The sequence below is a fragment of the Eupeodes corollae genome, chromosome 3 (assembly GCF_945859685.1).
Source record: "Eupeodes corollae chromosome 3, idEupCoro1.1, whole genome shotgun sequence".
In the NCBI taxonomy this organism is placed as follows: domain Eukaryota; kingdom Metazoa; phylum Arthropoda; class Insecta; order Diptera; family Syrphidae; genus Eupeodes; species Eupeodes corollae.
The window spans coordinates 36,286,950-36,308,033 of NC_079149.1; the positions used below are offsets into that span (position 1 = coordinate 36,286,950).

The 21,084-nt window shown below is 31.7% G+C and overlaps 1 protein-coding gene across 7 annotated transcripts in view; it reads right to left on the minus strand.

Moving 5' to 3' along the window:
* Positions 1-8,587: 8,587 nt before the first annotated feature.
* The window catches only part of LOC129949062 (antichymotrypsin-2-like), a 38,390-nt gene continuing 25,893 nt past the window's right edge, over positions 8,588-21,084 (minus strand). The window contains exons 4-5 of one of the 7 annotated variants that reach the window (XM_056060282.1): positions 14,443-14,578; positions 14,343-14,396 (exon numbers count right to left, since the gene is read on the minus strand). In XM_056060282.1, the coding sequence (XP_055916257.1) occupies positions 14,454-14,578 (125 nt within the window). In that variant the 3' untranslated portion in view covers positions 14,343-14,396; positions 14,443-14,453. Of the gene's footprint in view, positions 8,738-13,823; positions 13,994-14,342; positions 14,579-19,154; positions 19,352-19,884; positions 20,081-20,467; positions 20,614-21,084 lie in introns of those variants that run through there. The other 6 variants (XM_056060275.1, XM_056060272.1, XM_056060281.1 and 3 more) reach the window with 6 other exon arrangements.

A 21,084-nucleotide genomic window follows, 5' to 3' on the forward strand; every position in this document is an offset into this window, starting at 1 on the left:
ATGATTGGTATGACTTCTTATTGGCTTTTTATAAAAGCTCCATAAAATATAGGAGCTCCGAGATCTGTTTAAAAAAAAACAGATTTCAAGAATGTAGCCACCGATAATAGAAAAGGGAGTAAATATTAACGAGAAAAAGTTGAAAGATGTCTTTAATTTGTTAAATAAATACTATGGAGAAGACTAGTGGCCCTTCGAAGAGCTTGAGTTCTATAAAAATATAGAAGACGTTAATAATTTAGGGCTCATAGTGTAAAATAACTACCCTTTATGTGAGCCTCAACCAGTTTTCTACGTAATTCGTGTTTGAAAAATTGCGTCTCACCAATATTTTAAGTATTGTTACTGAAATGAAAAATAAGAATAAAGCCTTACCTTCATAAAATTAAGTTTTTATTTTCAATACATAATTTTGTATTTTACATTGAAATCCAGAGGTTATTTTCGAAACCCATTTTATCCATATTTCTTTTTTGTACCACTCGAAAACTAAAACCCTTAAATGTTTTGTTTAGGAGATATAATTTTTTCTTGATTTACTCGATCTAAAAGTGGATATAGAATTTTGAAATACATAATTTTGAGGTGCAGTATTTTGATCATATAGTATTTTGAAATATATTATTTTGAGATACAGTATTATCCATACAGTATTTCGACCGCAACCTTAAAATACTTAATACTTTCGTTTATTCTCGAGATATTCAAGTCGAAGCTACCAACTTGTAGTGTTGTTCTATGTTTTTCTTTGTTTGTCACTTCGATTTTTCTAAAAAAAATGTCCAAATGTTAAAAACGTAAATTTTTGATACATCAGATTATTTTGAAGGTTATATAATTTTTTAGCAAAATATTCTAGGTGATGACATATATTTAATTTTTGTTCCTAAGATTTAAAAAAAAAACTGTCAGTTGAATATTTTCTTAAAATGCATATAAAATTAGTATCACGTTACAATGAATAACATATCCTTTAAATAAAGTCGATAGAGTTATTGGTTCGATAGATTTTCGGGGACATCTCCACTGACGAAAGAAGGTATCCAGCATGTGCGGACTTACGGACGTTCCCACGCACGCACAAACATCTCTCTTAAACTTTTGATTTAGATTCTATGAATCTTGAAACGCCGAAAAATTTTAATATTTTCAATTCGACAAACCAGACCTATTAAGCTAATATGGGAACTAAAAACTATTTTATCTAAGCAAGTACATCCAAGAATTACGAAATGTATGCCTTGTGAAGAGAACACTTACTTGAAAAAATAAAATAAATTAGGTGGCGCAACAGTCCGTTGAGAAGTAGGACCTAGTGACTTACAACTCTCAACCATTCCTGTGTGCCAGTACTGTTTTCGGACATGAAGAGGACGAACAGTTTTAAGCTAATTTGAGAAACCACCTTTTTCATGGCAAAAATTACTCTTGGAGGATTTTTCAATTCCTCGCTAGAGGCAGTACTTTTGAAAAAAGAAACTTTAGACGACACAGGCGGGGATTGAATGCAAGACCTCTGGCATGACAGTCCAACGCACTAACCATCTTGCAAAAACAAACCCTTGATTGAGAAGGAATAATTTTAAAAGCTGTTTAAAACAATCACAATTTTTTCAGAAATTAAAGTCCTAACTGCAATTTTAATAACAAAATTTAGGGTTTATCAAGGTAACCAATTCTTAAACACACTGTACGATTCCAAAAAGAAGAACTATTATCGTTGAAATTTGTATATTTCAATTTTAGCAAAAAGAGTTTATATAGTCAAGAATTTGAAAACCTCCTTTTTACTTTCTTTAGTGACTTTTTCAATAATTTCAAGAATTTTGTTAGAATTAGAAAAAAATATTGGGTTTTACAATAAAAGTTTCGATTCTTCATTACCAATTACTTCTTCATCTAGCTCGGTCCCTTACTAGATGTCTCCAGTTTCGCGCTCCATGTTGGGTGAAGTCACTTTCCACTTGTGTGAGCCACCTGGTCCGCGGTCTTCCTCTACTGCGTCCTAAGGGTGTGGATTCGAAGACTTTCCAGGCCGGAGCATTAGTTTACATGCGCTCTACGTGACCCAGCCATCTTAGTCGTTGGACTTTTACCCTTCTGGCTAAGTCTACGTCGCTGTAAAGTCCGTACAGCTCGTCGTTCCATCTTCTCCTCCACTTCCCGTCGATGCATACGGGACCGTAGATCACACGAAGAATTTTTCTCTCGAACCGACCCAAGGTGCTTTTATCCGTCAATGCTTCTGCACCGTAAAGCAGGACGGGCATGAAAGAGTCTTATATAGCAACACTTTGGTCTCCGAGAGAGGAATTTACCCCTCAATTGCTTTCTTAGTCCAAAGAAACAGCGGTTAGCCAGAGTTATTCTGCGTTTGATCTCAGCGCTGGTGTTGTTTTCTGCGTTTAGAGCGGAGCCTAGGTAGACGAAATCCTTGACTACCTCAAAGTTACGTCTGTCTATTGTGACGTTTTGACCAAAACGTCGGTGTTGTATGTCCTTTCTAGACAACAGCATGTACTTTTTTTTGCCTCCATTAACCGTTAAACCCATTTTTGCCGCCTCTGCCTTAATACTCACAAAAGCCTAATTGACATCACGCTGAGTTCCTCCGATTATGTCAATGTCATCAGCATATGCTAGTAATTGGACAGACTTTCGAAAGATAGTGCCTCTAGTATTGACGTGTGAGCTCTGAACTATTCTTTCGAGCTCGAAGAACATATCTTTGGTGTTGTCGTCTTTCTCTTCTGTGGGGGCGTGCGCGCATATCAGGCTAATGTTGCCGAATTTAGCCTTGATGCGTATGGCCATGAGGCGCTCATTGATGCACCTATAGCTCAAGACTTCTCGCCTAAGTCTAGCTCCAATGACGAAGCCGCATCCAAATAAGCGCTGTTGGTTTTCGTGGTAGCAGCCACCATAGTAAATATCGGAGTTTTTCATCCTCTTTTTGCCCGGCCCATCCCATCGTATTTCCTGGATGGCGGTGATATCTGCTTTAAAGTGGTCTAGGGCCTCCGTTAATTCTTCGGCCGCACGTGGTCTGTTAAGGGACCTGACATTCCACGTGCATATCCAAAGTTCGTTGTCCTTTATTCGTTTGCGTTGGTTTACAACAGTAAATCCGTCCGTATCCGAGGCTTGTTGGTGCTTCACAACTATGAAAGCTTTTACGTGGCCAGGAAGTCACCCCGACGCACAACCTCCAACCTAGAGGGCCAGATCCTAAGTATAACTCCAAGGATTGGGAGCCGGATAAAACCGCTCCTTATAGGCCTGGGCTCCGAATAAGTCAAAGAAGCCCTATAAGGTGTTAACTAAGTAGTTCAACTTTACTGGAACTGTAGACGCCACCGTTGATTCCATCTCGGGAATTCCTCCGCTGCCGTCTGGATAAGGAGAGGTGCCTTAGTGGAAACACCTCTCCCCACCTCTCTCGTTTGCTGCCCCCAACAACTTTCCACTGGGGTTGGAACCCAATCTCCAGTTGAGGTACTAGGCACCCGATGTTCACCACGGGGAGGTGAGAGTAGGGGTTGAAAGGCAGAGATTGGTTTTGAGAAAAACCTGTGGACGCTTGTGTCCTCTTGAATGCACATGTCTACCATTTGAACATCATTCAAAATAAAAGCTAAAAATTTAAGTTCGAAATTTTAGAATGGAATATTTTCATTTAAAAACAAATTCATGTACATATTTATATGGACTTAATTTTTTTGTATCCTTAATATTGTATTTTAGTGGCAATGTTTAGAATAACAAAATACTACAAAAGGTATTCTTGTATATTTAAGAGGATTTGAAAAGAATTTCTCCATGGCAAGGAAGAACTGTTAGTTTACACAAAGCTACTCAAAATCCCTTACAAGATTGAAATTTATATAAATGTGTTCATCTCTTCACTATGATTCCATCAATCTTACACATTTCCTTAACTCGAAGGGAACAAAACCCATATTACATTCAGATCACCCAAAAAATAATTATCCTTAAAAAGTATAATACCTCATACCCTTCAAACATCATAATGTAGAGGTACCAAAATCTACAGCACATATGAGTTGATGCATTCATATTATACCTAACCCTATCCCTGTCTTATTCGAATCCTCAAAAACACCATATTATAAAGTTAACTTTATCTGTAACTGAAACTCATATACTCTTCTCGTATGCTAAATAGTAAAACAGCCAAGTTTTTTGAATATTTTTATTTTATTTTGTTCATCTTTATTCTTTTGTATTATTATTATTATTTTGTTGTGATGCTGAACAAAAATGCGGGAGAAGACGACTCCTTGGGAGTTGGAATATGTACTGAACGTAAAAACGCCCTGAAGGTGTTTTCCCTTGAAAACAGCAAAAACATATTTGAATAGACGTTATGAGATTTTCAGTTTTCATATTTTCATATTTTATATGTCATGGCATGAACTCGTCTTCATCTTCTTCTTTATAACGACGACGACGATGACTATGATGATGATGACGTCTTCTTTGTCTTATAATGTCTATGCATATGATTTTTCTGTTCTTAGGTTTAACTTTATTTTTATTTTTATTTTTTCAAATTAATAAAATGCTTTAAATATTTGAAAAAGAGTTTTTCTCACATTTCTTTGCTAGAAAGTAGCTTAACATTGACAACAAAAAAAAATCATCCAATGGGAAGAAGTTTCTTCAAGACCGTAAAGTACTCAATTAGGGCCTTGTGCTGCTTATAGACTCAAAGACGAATAATCTTTTACTTTGTTAAATATTTATACTGTCAGTGATAAACATAAATGAAACAATTTATGTATTTTTTTGTTGATCCAATGGAAATTTAATTAAATTATGAACTTTTTTATGTTTTGATGTCTGCCATATGCGATGGAAGGACAAAGTAGGAATCTACTTAAACCTCAGATGGGAATCCCGTGACGTCATATAAGAGTTGGATGATAGGAAGGTAGGAATATAAGAGCTGAAATATGCCTATTTGATACCATTACTTGCTTGGCTTGTGTATTTTATTAACGTAATTGCTGCGACCCACGGCGGCGGCGTTACTCACATGCTTTATGTTAAAAGAAGTTTGGTTAGCATGAAAAAAAAAGGTTATAGAGACCCAACTTTAAAAGATAGATATATATTTTTTTTATAACTATCAAAGGAAAACAATTCTGTCATACATTATTTTAGCAAAACTTTAACCGTTTCCCCAGTGCTCGCAAATTAAGCTCTCAAAAGGGAAAAAATCGTCTATTTTTAAACATTCTTTATTGGTGACGCAATGGTATAAGTCTTCGAATGATGTTATATAGGCTTAAGCCTTCCCCTGTAAATGGAATATCTAACACTGACATAGTTTTTCAAATCGGACCAGTAGTTCCTGAGCTAAGCGCGTTCAAACAAACAAACATACAAACTCTTCAGCTTTTTAATATTACTTATAGAATAGAGTTGACTCTATGAGAATTTAAGAATCAAACAAATAAATAATTTGAATCTTTGTTAATACAATTATTATAATAAACAAATGAGGAAACTGGAATAAGTTTAAGCAAGCCAGAAGATCTTTATAATCGTGATATCAGTAAAATGTTTGCATGACCAGTAATAACGTCAAATATACTACAGTGCCCCAAAGGTAGCACAAATTTCTGGTTATTTGTGAAATATATTTGGTCGCTGCGCAAAAGATGAAAAAGGAGTTAAATTCTTTATTTTTACTTAATTATAGGGGTCGTTGTTGATTCACTGGATGTCGGTGGTAGAATGCTGTTCAAGAAACTTTTTGTACAGTTTCTACAGGTAGCTTCTATCGAGTCTCAAGACTCGAGTGTTGGGTTGGTGTAATTGTGATGGACAACAGCGTTGTTATAACAGCCACATATATTATATTGTATAACTCCGCCTCATAATCTATTTTCTTGAATTGTACCTAAGTCCTTTCTTTCCAAAGTGACGAAAAAGGTGATCACTTTCAGTTTAAAAAATTTCTCGAAGAAAAAAACTTCTTAATGACCGACCGTATTATGGCTTCCGTAGCAAATGTCCCCTGGTTTTATTTAACAGAAGAAACCTTTTTATCGTTTTTGATATTTCAAAGACGTTACATCAAGTTTGGCATAAAGAAAATGTGTGAATTTGATGTCGATCAATCTCTCTTTTGTTAGAAATAAGCTTTCTGACCGTTTAATTCAAGTAGTTATGGATAAGATCAAATCTGATATCTATAGCTGTGTTCAAAATAATAGGAGTGCTTTTACAAAATTTGCTCAAGTGTTTTTTTTACCATGTGTATACTGGTAATCAGCCCATTTCTCCACCGGTAAGTATAACGGGACATTAAAGATGATAAAACAATGAACTGGTTTGCAATTTATAACCTTTAACATTTGTAACCAGAGATCAAATGATCTTTACTCTCAATCAGGCTATTCAAAATAATAGGAGTGTGAGTGATATTGCACATACAAAAAAATCAAAAACTTAAAAAAAATAAACAGTAAGTAACTAAATTCAAATAGGAATATTAAATAGTTGGAATATCGAATATCTAAACAAGTCTGGTTGTTTAGTGGGCCGAGGAAAGCACTGCACCGACGAAAAAAGGAAATCATAAAAAAGTTGCGAAATGAAGGAAAAACGTATAAGGATATAAAGCTGATGTTGGGGTGCTCTGACCAAATGATCGCCAATGCTGTAAAATATGAAAAAAAAAGTCGAAACCCGGGGACGGAAACGAGAAACGAGTGAAAATGATGATCGTCGTATTGTTCGATACAGCCGAAAGGATTCTTTTGCGTCCTCTAAGATGATCCAGGAAGATCTAGGACTCCTCGTAACAATAAGAAGACTATTATTGGAACACAATCCACGAAAAGTGCCGATGCTTACAAAAAAAGATGTAGCCGCTCGTTTGAAATTTGCAAGAAGCCATGCTAATTGGCCTGCAGAGAAATGGCGAAACATTTTGTGGACTGACGAGACCAAAATTGTTTTATTCGGTGGAACTGGCTCTAGGCAATACGTCCGACGTCCAGAAAATTCCGAGTTTAAGCCTCGGTACACCATTAAAACGTTAAAACATGGAGGTGATAAAGTGATGGCATGGGGCAGTTTCTCATATGCTGGCCCCATACATCAAATCATTGGCTCAATGGACCAGCGCGTTTATGTGGATATAATGTCCAGTGTGATGCTGCCTTATGTGAGTTGGAATATGCCGGTTAAATGGGTATTTCAACAAGACAACGATCCGAAACACACCAGTAAGTCTGCCAAGGAATGGTTTCGGGTCAATGGGGTTCAGGTCATGGACTGGCCAGCTCAGTCGCCTGACCTCAATCCCATAGAAAATTTATGGGCAGATGTGAAAAAGGGTGTTTCTCGACGAAGACCCTTGATATCAGGCCCTTGTGAACTCTATGCCACGCAGATGTGCAGCAATAATAAAAACAAAGGATTTTCCACAAAATACTGACAAAAAAATCTTAATATTGAATATTTTTTTTAGTTTTTTTAACTTTATTTTGTTTACTCCTATTATTTTAAAAAAATTCGTTTTGGCTTTATTTTGATCAAATTCATGTTTTTACTACCTTATTTGTTTTAAACAAGCATAATAATAAAAGATTGGATTAGGTACCTATTTTGTACAAAAGAAAAAAGTAAATTTAAAAAAATTATACAACTTTTGAGTCACGATTCAATCTAAAAAGAACAGGCACTCCTATTTTTTTGAACACAACTGTATGCAATAAACGCTGGTATGCCACAGGGTTCCGTTTTGTCTCCGACACTCTTCCATATTTTTGATATTTTGTCGGAACCACTTAATTGTTTCGTTGATGACTGTATCCTCACATCTCGTATTCGTTTTTAGATTCTCATCCTTGTCCTTCGAATGTGGTCTAATAAGTTCAGCGCATGATAAGCTCATTTTATTCTAAAATTGACAGTATTCCAAAGGGAATTTAAAAACCGTGTAGAACTTCATGCTTTAAAAACCTCAATGATGTCTACTTTTACAAAAGCCTAAACCTTGTCCAATGTCACTATCTACGAGTCTTACTTGCATCTAGAAGACTGAACAATTTTGAAGTGTGATCACATATTTGAGGTCGCCAAAAATACTCGTAAATTTGTATGTTTTCTTCGAGACGATACAAGCAGTTTTTTACTTCTTCTAATCTCGCTATAATTTAGAAAGCTTTCATTTGTCCGAACCTCGAGCATAATTCTCTTATTTGGACTGTTGCGCCAATAACGTTCTTGAGCCTTAGGGAAAATATTTAAAAAACGATCTCTAAAATTGATAAGCGATCATTCTATTACTGAGAATTTTGCTTCTCTTGTGAGTAATAAAGAAACATTTCAACCGTTTATTCTAGAAATGCTCATCATATAACTCTTGATCTCGATTTCAGACGCAACGTTGAGATTCTATTATGTTATTATAGTCGTTGTACAATTATTTTTTTTTTTTCCTCAAACAGTGGTATTACTATAGAGGAATAAAAAGAAAAGTTATGTATTTAATTAATAGATATTATTATTTACAATCATTTTTTTTTTAATTTGCATATGTACATCTCATTTTTTTTAAAGATTCAGGGGTTTTGTACAAAAACTCCAACATAAAATGGTACACTTTTCTTTGATTTAACAATAAAAATAAATGGATGATTGGCTTTGAAGTGCTTTCGTCGTACTCGTCTAGACGTAACTGGCATTATATGAATTCCTGGAAAGAAAAAAAGAAAGACATCTATCAAACAAATTTAATAACATTAAACTAAAGTAGAGCTATAATTACAATCAAGGATATTTGCGGTGGTGTGAAAAATTATTTAGGCCAAGAGAGAAGTTTGTAGGTTAATTAACTTCCCATAGGAAGTTATTGTCATGGGTCCGATTTGTCGAATTGAAAATGTTGACATTTCTCGAAGTTTCAAGATCCCTAGAGTCGAAATAAAAGAATCCCTGCGTGTAAACGTACAGTTGTGGCGAACTAATTAAGAACGATTTAACCAACTCCTGGTAACACCAGGTAAGTGAGTGGAAACAAAGTGGAAACAAAAATTTGTAAGGGACGAAACGAAGGTCAATAGAGTCGGTTTTAATAGAAAACAATATGTTCGAAACCCAAAAACCGAAGCATTCAATCCTAATTACACAACTGTCACCCTTAAACATGGAGTGGAAGTATCATGCTATGGGATTGTATGTCATATAAGGGAACCGGTCCGTTATATCGCATAGAAGGTATAATGAATGCCCAATGCTACATAAACATCCTTAAAGCCGTTATGCTGCCCTATGTAGATGGAGAGCTGCCCGTGACGTGAAAATGTATGCAGGACAATGACCCTAAGGATAATGCGCGAGCATTAGTTGCTCGCGCATTTACTCTGTTGATGTCATCGATTGGCCTTTATGTAGCCTGGACCTAAACCCTTTTGAAAACCTCTGGAACGAATTGAAACGAGAAGTAAAAAAGAGGCTGGGATGAGACCCACACTGATAACTTCCCATCCCGTTTGTCGATTTGTTTTGCTTGAAAGTTTGTCTATATATATCAATTTTTACCGAATTTGCGTACTTTTTTTGTAGATTTAGTTTTATTGAATATCGAAAATAATATTTTCTGTGAAATAAAAAAAAGTTGGAGACAATATTTTTAATTTTTGAAAAGCTATTTGAGTCGAAAGTAAATTTTTACCAACTTTGAGTACTTTTTTTTAGGTTTTTATTTTTTATAAAAAAAAAAACTGTCAATTAGATTTTTCTCAAAATTTGATCAGATGACAAAAATTTCGAAATGTCAAAATTGTTTTGGAGACGTTTGAGTCTTGAATCGAATTTTATTCTATGATTTTGTAGGAATACCGGAAACTATGAACTATAATGATATTGAGTCTAATGACCTTAATCACATTCTAGAACTATTTGCATCATTTTTGGAATCAGTGTACTTGGCCTTAAATTCCAGTATATAGTTTAAAGTTTTGATTTTGAATCAAAGATTTAAATAGGCATAGTGAACCTTGAATCTTGATATTCCTGACGTTGAAAATGGACATTTGAGTTTAAAACCAAATTTTAGGCCTGGTGTCGATGGAATTTCAGCAAGAATTCTAAAGAATTGTTTTCGGATGATCTCTAAACTATTACTTATTATTTTAAGTAAATTACTAAGTTTTGGTATTTTCCTTGATGAATGGAAACCTTCATTTTGAACACCCATTTTTAAGTCAGGCTCTAACATTTATATTGTAAATTACGGAGGTATCTGTAAACTTTCATCAATAGCAAAAGTTTTTGAGTCTATCATTAAAGAGACATTTTTTAACATGTTTAAAAACAGCGGGAACTTTAAGAAAATACGGAAGAATTAAAGAGAAGATACCAATGCACATTGGTCTTTAAGTTTTGAATGTCAAAATGATAGGGAAAAACAGAGTTGGGTAAAGCATTCCACTTTCTCGATGTGCGGTTAAAAAAAGAATCTCTATACTTCACAGTACGTCCAAAATTGAGCTCGAGGTTAAACTGATGTGCATTCCTAGAAGTACGAGTATTACGGCTGAATTGTTTGAGGGGGGAATGCAACTGGCTAATTCGAAAGAACACTGGGGGAGAGTACGATAACTCAGGCGACAAAGTTTAATAATGGATTTGTATAGAACAGCATTTTATACTATGAGAGGGGGGTCTAACTGCCCCCGTTTAGGAGGTAGGGGCAATTTAAAAAAATATGTACGTTAAATGGAAATCAATTATTAAATAATATTGGTAGTACTTACAACTACGTTTGTTTTTAAATCAAGTCAAAACTATGCATATTTTTTGAAAAAATTGTTTTAAACTCAAAATTGCAAAAAAAAGGTTTATAGTGTAATTTTAAAAACTTTAATATTACCTACTACTGTTTTTTTTAGAATTTATTGCACTTATTTGTTTTTGATCAAAAACAGAAAACTAGATGATTTTACGTCTTTTAGTTCTTGAGAAAATTGAAAATTACCAAAAAAATATATTTTAATTAAATTACTTTTTCCTTGCCTAAACGGGGGAGATAGACCCCCCTCCTATAATAAAAAATGCTTGTTTTTAACTGTTCTATACAAATCTGTTATAATATCTTGTCGCCTGAGTTATCCTACTCTTGCCGAACACTGTTTATAAAAATATCGGTAGAACAACGAAAAGCAAAAAACATTGTTCAAGTAACGTAATCGTTTCGGTTATAGTTCTATCGCCTACCATTTTCAAAGCTCGTTTTTGAAACCTGGCCAAAATTCTTAAACTTGTTTTAGAGGCACCTGCCCAAATATACGAGTTATATTTAAGTTTTAGATGAATGAACCCCTTGTTCATTACGACCAGATCAAAAGAGGTGAAAAATTTCTTCAACCTTCTTGGAGAAATCCTAAGCACCTAGCAGCATTTTTGGCAATATCGAATATGTGATCATTCCATAACAGGTGATCTATAGATACATAGACCGAGTGAAAATTGATTAGTGCCGGTCATGGATAGCGACATCGGGGGTGGGTTACGCTTTATCGACAGGAGTTTTTAACATCATTTTTGATTGAGTTTTTAAATCATAAAATTTACAGGGTTCTTAATTCACTATTGTACAATACTGTCGAAATCAGAATTTAATGATCTTATTATACACTGCCGTTGAAGTCCCACATCTAGAGAGGTGAATCTAGAAACGAATACGAAAAGCTGGGGGTACTGTCGTCAGTGAAATAGATTAATGGATCAGAAGTGGTAGAAAAGATCGTTTATGAATACGAAGAAGTCGGATACAAAACGGAGACATGTGGAACACCAGCATTTATTTTATGCATTTCAACTTTTATTAAACTGTTATAAAGGTAATTTCTAATCGAATGAAGAAGGGATTCATCAATACCAAAAGCACGCATTTTCGATTAGAGAATGTGTGAAAGAAGATTTGTACCATAAAATCGTTTACGCTTTCAAGAACAGGAGGACTCATGACTCTCTCTCTGGTAAGGTCGAATGAACACCAAACCTCTTCACAGCTCGAATCAAAACATGAGTTCTCTTTAGGTTTAAATTTGTAACCATTTCAACGCTGGAATCCACTTCACTGTCGAGGAAGCATAGTGACCAGTTAAAGTTCCTTTCCTATATTGCCAAACGGTTCTCATAGGAGTTTTTTCTTTAACTGGGATTTTTTTATATCTATATGATTTTAACCTTAATGGTTGTAACTTGAATAGAGTGACTCACTTTAAAGGTTTTGGTGTAATTTTTGGCAAAAAATTGACATAACGGTTTATCAATTTTGCGGTTTTAAAACTATAGAGTTGAAACTCGACATCTATGGATCTAAGTGGTTAAACCATTTCTTTTCTCAATTGAAAGTCTGACATTTACGAAATTGGATCGCTTAACTATCGCATAACGGATACAAATTTTTAAAACCTACTACAAAAATGGTGATTCTGCCACAGCCACATATGGTGCTTTAAGATTAGATTATGGTTTGCCTAATCGCCAAACTACGCAAGCAATTGGCTGGCAAAATTGTGAAGAAATTTGAAGAGACTAGATTGTAAGGCTTGTGCATTATCGTTTCGATCGTACCAATGAAAATATCGTTGCTGTAAGTGAAATTGTGTTGATCCCTAGTCGTTCTCAGGAATTAGGACTGTTTTACGGTACGTTATGGATATTTTGAATTTGGATAAACATCTACATCCATATAACCATTCACTCGTACGTAGAAAAGGCGGTGGACGCCGATTTTTCGAATCACATTTTCTTCAGCGACGAAGCACATTTCTTACTCAGTGGGTATGTTAATAAATAAATTTGTCGTACTTGGGGTTCTGAGAACCCTCAAGTCATTTAAAAGAGGCCATTGCATCCACAAAATTCACTGTTTTGTGCGCTTTTTGGTCGGGAGGTGTAATTCGACTTTACTTCTTCGAAATAAGGATGGAACCACTGTTTCCATCAATTCGGAGCGTTATGGTCATATGATAACCGACTTTCTTTTGTCTGTTATTGAAGAATACGACTTGAGAATATGTGGTTTCAACAACACGGTGCCACTTGCCACACAATTCTATCGAATATGGCTTTATTGCAAGAGACATTTCCTGACCGCGTAATTTCTCGTCGTGGCGATATCAACTAACTCAAGACCATGCGATTTGACGCCGGGCCGGACCTTTGGACTTTTTTTGTAGGGCTACGCGAATGACGGTGTTTTTGTATAAGTAAACCTTTAACTCTCGAGCACTTGAAAACCAACATTCGTCAAGTTATGACTGAGATACTCGGAGCTTTCAAATACTTTTTTAAACCTCGCTATAAAATGTACAACATTTGGAAAAATCGCTTGAAAAAATTCGGAAACAAAATGTTCGCACCCTAAATTTTTTGCCGTTGAGTATGTACGAGTATGTATGTCTACCGATATAAGAAAATAAAACATTTTGGAATTTAATTTATCCATTTTAAAAAATTATGCTGAAAAATTATTTAAATAAAAACGTCGACTTTTTCTTCTGAGTTCCATTGAACTATCACTCCAGAGCTCAGCGTTTAATTTTTTGTTTGTAAATTGAAAAATGTTCATGTTTACTTATCTGGATGATACATTTCATCTTAGAATTCAGTCTCGGCTCGGCATAAAATGTGTGCCCCTCTATACCATAACAAGAATAGTCATAGTTGAAAATTCTAAGTCACTAGATTTTTTCAGGACCAGTTTCATCAACAAAAAATAAAGATTTGACCCTGCAAATGTCGGCAAACATTTTAAATAAAACAATGTATTTTAATATTTTTATAATTATTATCATTTATTTATTATCCAATAACTTTCCAGCAAAAATAATGTTTTTATTTTTTGTCCAAATTATATAAAAGAATTGTTTATTTGCAATAAATCTATTAACTTTTTTTCGCATTGGAAAGAATGCACACTTTACAGCAATTGTCACTCCTGTTGATGAGAAATAAAAATGTAAAAAATATCCGATAACGTTTATTGTTTTAAATAATAATAAAAGATACATTTTTCGAGAATCATGATTGAATAAGAAATGAAAGGTACAGTAAATTAAAACTTCAGTAGGAAAGGACTTCAAACTTTAGCAATATATCAGTCGAAGAATCAACTTATATTCTATGTGATTGATGTACCTACCTATTCAGAAAGTAAACCTCAAAATATTATATAATTTTCTGAAAAATCGTTAATTTTTGAAATAGAAATACAGAAATCAATCCCAATTAGGCCTCCAGAGAATTAAAAATAAAAAGTATTAATTATTAAAAAATACTGCTCGAAATGTATTATGCTAAATAAATTGTTTATTTTTTTGTTTAAACAAAATTGCATACACCTTAACTTTGTTTAAATTTTTGAAACTTTTACAAAATTGCATACACCTTAACTTTGTTTAAAATTTTGAAACTTTTCCATAAAATAGAATATTTTTCTCTTTGTTCCAAATGCAATAGATGAATGGATGATCGGCAGTAAATCTTCCCACGTAGACTGCACATTTGAAAGCTATTTTCATCACTGTTAAAAAAAATTAAATTATTATAGACAATCCAATACTATTTATTTTTTTCTTAAATAAAAGAACAAAAATGAAAGGAAAAAAGATTTGCACATTAAAGATCATTTGCAGTTAAATTAAGATAAGCTGAATTTGTGGTTAGGTTTGTTTTAACATTTTAAATATTTCAATTAAAATGTGTTCTTTTAATTACAGGAAAAATAATTTTACTTAATGTCAAGCATCCAAAAATAAGTTTAAATAAAAAAAATACATTACATTTAATGCAAAAAATACTAAATGTTCTTAAAGTTTAAACATAAATATCTAAATATAAATATCGACATGGAAAAAAAATCATATTTTATAACGAAACATTTTTTTAATAAGTAATTTATTTATTTATTGCATATGTTACAATTTATATAATAGATAAACATCTTCCAGCAAAACAAATCCCATGTTTGTTTTTGAATGCATAAAAGAACGGTTTATCTGCATTAAAATGAATATCCTCTTTAACTTTCCATGAGCAATAACGTCTCTTAATTAAGAATCCTAAATTCAAAGACACAAATTTTATTCAAATAAAATATTTTTTATTAAATAAAAAATAAAAGCATAGCGCAACAAGCAACTCATTGATAATATTAGTTTCAAAACTTAATAATTGTTAATAGAGCCACGTATATTTTTTTTTGTTCTCAATAACTTATTATATTTTCTTCCTTCTTTTAAAATATAATTAAATTTATTTGTATTATTTAGCTTTTGATTCTAAATGAAATCCAATCGAAATAATTTTTACCTCCAATGTGAACCAAACCTACTAAAAACGCCATGCAAAATAAACATTAGCCAATAAACATTTTGACAGAAACAAGCCGCAAATCGCTGAAAGTGAAATTGACACTTAAGTCTACAACCTACAGATATTTCTTTTTCTAGTAATTTTTAGTGTCAATTGCATTTAATTAAATTTCGTTTTGTTTTTGTACGTTTTGAGTTTGAACATATAAAATGTTTAAAAATATTTTTGGTATGTAGTTATTTAGAATATTATTTTAACCCGTTTTCTAGTTATCGATTTTTGAAAAAAAAATTAAAAATCCAAAATAAAACTGCTGACATTTTTGTTAGTTAAATATAAATTGCTGGTGCAAATTATTGAAATGATTTACAAATTCCTGAAAAAAAAATAGAAACAAAATATAGGCTCTAAAACAATACCAACATATTTTTTTGTATCGAACGAAGCCAAGTTAAGAAAACAATTTAAGAGAAAAATCTATCGGTTCGTTTTTAAGAAAATTCGAATTGTCGATTTTTGAACAACAAATTTATGTGGGGTATACTGTCATTTGTAATCTTAAAAACAAATAAAAAAACGCCTAAAGTGAATCAGCTTAAATCCTTAATTTCCAAGTTTGAACTTAATCGACCCTATGGTTTGGGCTGTAAAGGGCGATGACAGACATGCGGACGCAACATGTCATAATAATATTGAAGAACATTTTTGAAGGCGTTTCAAGAACCAGTTAACGAAAATTGCGCCAATGTCAAACATGTCTTCAGGTTAAATTTCCGGAAACATAGAACACGAATTTTCTTAGAATAGTACTATTTAGTCTAAAAACATTGTCTTACATTTTTTCAACGATTAAGTAAGTTGTACCTATGCCATTTTTAAAAGATTATATCATCTTACTCTCTCTTAGCACTAAAGTTAAAATCGTGAAATATATTCTTACTTCTGACATTCCAAAATTATAGGTTAGCTCTTCAGATTTAGATTTGTTTGTTTTTTTTTTTTGTTCACGAACAGTCAGTGTTTGTGTTTAGACGTGGTCCGATCCACAGTTCTTAATAAACGTTTTTAGTAAAACTAAAGTGCCAGGTATAGCTTTCAGTAAAGTCCATCGTAAAAACTAAGACAAGAAGGATCGGAAATGTCTTTTTTGCTGTTGATTTTATCAGTAATTTTTGTACTGATGCAATCGGAAAATGAAAAAATACAACACCATCAGTAAAACGAAGTAGAATTTTGTTGACATTTCGCAGTCAGCTGTTCAGTAAAAAATGTAAGTCAATATTTTGCTTAAAATAAAGCGCTTGCGTGTTTAAATATGTAAAACAAAACGTTTTACTTATACTTACAACTAGACCGTAAATGTCTTAATATTTAGGAATTTGCTAAATAATATGTTTGAAATGGTAACCTATTATTTGTTAGTTTACATAAAAACATACACACACACAGTCATTTGTTTCAAAATTATATGGCATTTATATTTCTTTTTATTTTATTTTCAAAAATCAAGATTTCTTCCTGTTAAAAATATTTCAATTTTGTTCCTGATAACATAAATAAATAGTTTATCTGCTGTAAAGCTGACATCTGACATATTTCGTATTTGAATCATTAAAATCTGCATGATTTTTAATGTAAAGGCGAGTGGAAAGTAAAAAAATAGCTAAAACAATAAAAGAAAGTTTTTCTATAAAGCAAACGGGCTGACTTACTTACTTACTGACTTACAAAGTCAGTATTTTCAATTCAGTGTTTTTTGGAGAATTGACTTCAAGACTTCGTCTACAAATTTAAACGGATACTTTCAATCTTAAACTAAGAACTTTTAAGTACTTCAAAGTTTTCTGAAAATGGGTCCAAATATTTAGCAGACCAAATGTTTATATAATTTGTTTGTAATTTCTTCACAAGAAGAAGAAAATTAGAAAAAATGTGTGTTTTGTTAATAAAAATAACATAACTGGATTTTCTGTAAATATGGGGCAGATATGTATGTACATATATTCATAAATCAACAAACTCCTTCAAAAAAAATTATTATTATTTTTTGTAGTTTTTACTTATTTTAGATTACATAATATTTAAAAATGGCTTGTTTGCAGTAAAGTGAAATACTTTTGTATAATAAGAGCTACAGTTCCCCGCAAACAGCATTATTATTCCTAAAAAAAAATGTTCTCAAGCAACAAAATAATCAAAATTAATCTCTAGAAACTGATGTATTCAGCAGAAATAAAATACCAACTAAAATAAAGGCAACAAGAACGAAGCTTCTTTTTTTGATTGTTCTATACATCAAATAAGAGACTTGCCAGTATGAAATTTACTTTTAAAACGCTCTGTCAATAAAAAGGTTCAGATAATAAAAGGGACTTCATTTGCAGTCAACTGCATTCTTTGAACGTACACTTTAACCAAGGCAACTCGGTATCATACATTTCCAACTAAAAACTTTATTTCACTAACATCTACCTTTAGTCCATAAAACAAAAATTATCAAAAATATTATTGTCTACAAAATAAATGTCTAATTTCAAATTTGAAAAGGAACCCTTTTACACAAAACATTTAATGGACTTGTACAGAAAATAAATAAATCATAGAGTAATAAAGTTCAGCTTTCAGTTAAATAAAAAACATGATCAATTGTCATTTTGACATAAGTTGACTTGATAGTTACAACTGATTTTCTTTCTTGTCTTGACTAACTTTCCATTCAACTTTCCAATAAAATTGCCTTAATTGGAAATCAATTTTTTGGCAGCTGGCCAAAAAGTTATAGAAACTTTCTTTACTTTCAAGTCGCTTATGTTGCGTGACCCTCCCCAGTAGCAGCTGTCATCTTTTTATATTTGACAAGTTAAAACTACGCCAATACTAAAAATGGAATGATACAATATTCAACAACTCATTGAAAATCTTAAATGCCTGTTTCTTGGAGTGATCAATTAAAAGTACTGAGAAAATTAGCAAGACTTTGTTTTTGTTTTTGTATTAAAAATTTTGTTGACCGGATTCGAGGAAAAAAATCCGTTTAAACATTCAAATTTAATTTAATTCTGATATCTTGACATGGCAACAGAATAATTAAGAACTTATGACATTTAAAAAAAATTTCAATTTTAATTAAAATTCTGTTTGATTTCAATTATATACATAGTTCCAAGAACTAACTTTTTTGTATTGTCTAAACTGTGACTTAATTTTAACACTAGTGTTAAAAATCCTAAGATATTTTTTTAAAGAAAAAAAATGTTAAAATGAAACAACAACAAATGAAACTAGACTTTGCACCAAAAGCTTTAAAATAATTTAAATTGTCATTAAATTAAAACTTGCTCTCCCGTGTTGCTTTGGTAAAATTTGGTGAAATTGAATTCCAGTTTTTTGAACTTATCCTGGTAATGGGTTTCCCAATTAGAGTTTATATTTTTAAAAGACCAAATCTCTCATCTTTTGACATTTTACATTATTAAAAATTAAAAGAAACAACGTTTTAAATTTGATTCATCTTAAAAATAGTTAAAATTAAATAGCCACAGTTCATAGTCGAGCAAATAGTGCCTTTGTACCAATTCTAAATTATTTAGTTAAATTTTGGAATTATTTTACTAAGCAAAACAATTTTAGCATTTTACTTTATCTCACCAATTTAATTAAGTTAAAATCACAAAGTAATTTTCCAAATTTATATGAGTTTCTAACATTTTAAATTGATGTGTCCGTTTATTTGCTTCGTTTAATTAAAAAATTTCTAAGATTACATAAAACTATACATCAGTAAATACTAATTATAAAGTTTTATTAAAAAACATATTTTTATACTATACATTTTATTTTAAGACTATTGCTCAAAAACCAAAATATCTTCCGGTAAAAATTATTTGCCGTTTATTCCAGATAACGTAAGTAAATGGTTTGTCTGCAGTAAAGCTGATATCTGGATAGGTGATCATTGCACAGGCCATTACCATCATCAAAGCTATATTTAAAGATACAGGATTTTGTTTTTGAATCACTAAAGTTTGAATGATTTTGAATATATGTTATGAAGGCAATAGAAAAATAAAAAAATAGGTAAAACATAATAAGAAAGTTGGTTTCTAAATCAGTATTTCAAATTGAGGAGTTTGTGGGGAAATAATTTAAAGCTTTTTACATTCTAAACTAATGTTCGGGCTCTTTAAGATTTTAAAATAATAAAAAGTGCTATCTACGAACTAATAAACTTAAACTACAAATAATTATTTAGGACAACAATGAGTGCAAAATGAGAAATTAATTTAAAAGAGAATGATTATTTATAAATTCTGATTTCAAAGATTGGTCCAAATATTTACCAGACCAACTATAATTTTAAAAAATCTACTTGATTAATTCCTATGTAACTTAACAAATGTTTTAAATAGAGTCTCAATAAGTATAAATGTTAAACTCAACATATTTTTTCTCTTTGTTCAAAGTTGAATAGTTGTGTCTTCTATTAAAATATTCAACAGTCTTAACATTTTTCTAAAAAAATAAAACTTTTACATGCTATAGTTGTATTTATAAATATTTATATTTTTTAAAATTTAAAAACTAAGACATCTTCCAGAAAAATAAACTATTTTGTTCTCATTCCAGATAATATATAAAAATGGCTTGTCTGCAGTAAAGTTTAATTCTTTTGGGTAATTATAGGCAAGGCTCTCCACCATTATCACCATTCCTGTACAAAAATAAAATTTGTAATTTAATTTTACTTTATTAAAAATATTTTTTAACATGAAAGTAATAAAATACTGGCTAGAAACTGATACAGGCACGCGGAAATCATTGCCAATTCATATATAGCCTGAATTAAGGCTACTTTTAATATAGGGTTTTCCAATAGGAGATACAATTTTACTAGCAGTTTTCAACCCTACCTTAAAAACCTTAAAACAGTTTATAGCTTTTTAGAGTGTTTTTTTAATATTTTGTTTTGAAACGTCGCTTATTCTCAAGATGTGTTGAAACAAGAAGTTATAAAATTTTGAGCTTCTACATTTAAGGAAAGTTTTAAAGTAAAGTTTTTTGTATTTATAAGATAAAAAGCATATCACCATCAGTTAAGTCAATTAGGATCTTTTTAAAAACTAAGATTTCTTCCAGAAAAATATATTTCTCTCTTATTCCAGATCACATAATAAAATGGTTTGTCTGCAGTAAAGTAGTTTTCTCTTGAATAGCTTAACATGCTATAGCACATCATTTGAATTCCTATATTGAAAAAAAATAATAAATTTTAATAAAAATCCAGTCAATGTATTTTAATGCAAATGCAAAAGAAAAAGAAGTAAAGATTTTTAACAACTTCATGCTGAATAGACAATCTAACGATAAACTGTATTATTATTAATACTAAAGCTTTGAACACAAATCAGATATGAATTTTAATACGATATTTTAAACAAACCGAACCAAAAGCCTTAAGCCAATCCCTTTAACAATTCAGCAACAGAATATTTTTGAACGCTTTTTGAGGCTTTTCAACTTTTTCGACCGCATTATTTTTCTTGTTCAAATACAGATAGAAATTTATTTACTAAAAGATTGTAATTCTACTGTAAGCCGCCAATTATGCTAAAGTTGAAAGATATAACACAGGAGGGTTTTGAAACGTATGCGTTTATGAAAGTCATATTTGAGAGAAGTATTTATAATTCAGAAAGACCTTATATTAGGATTTTT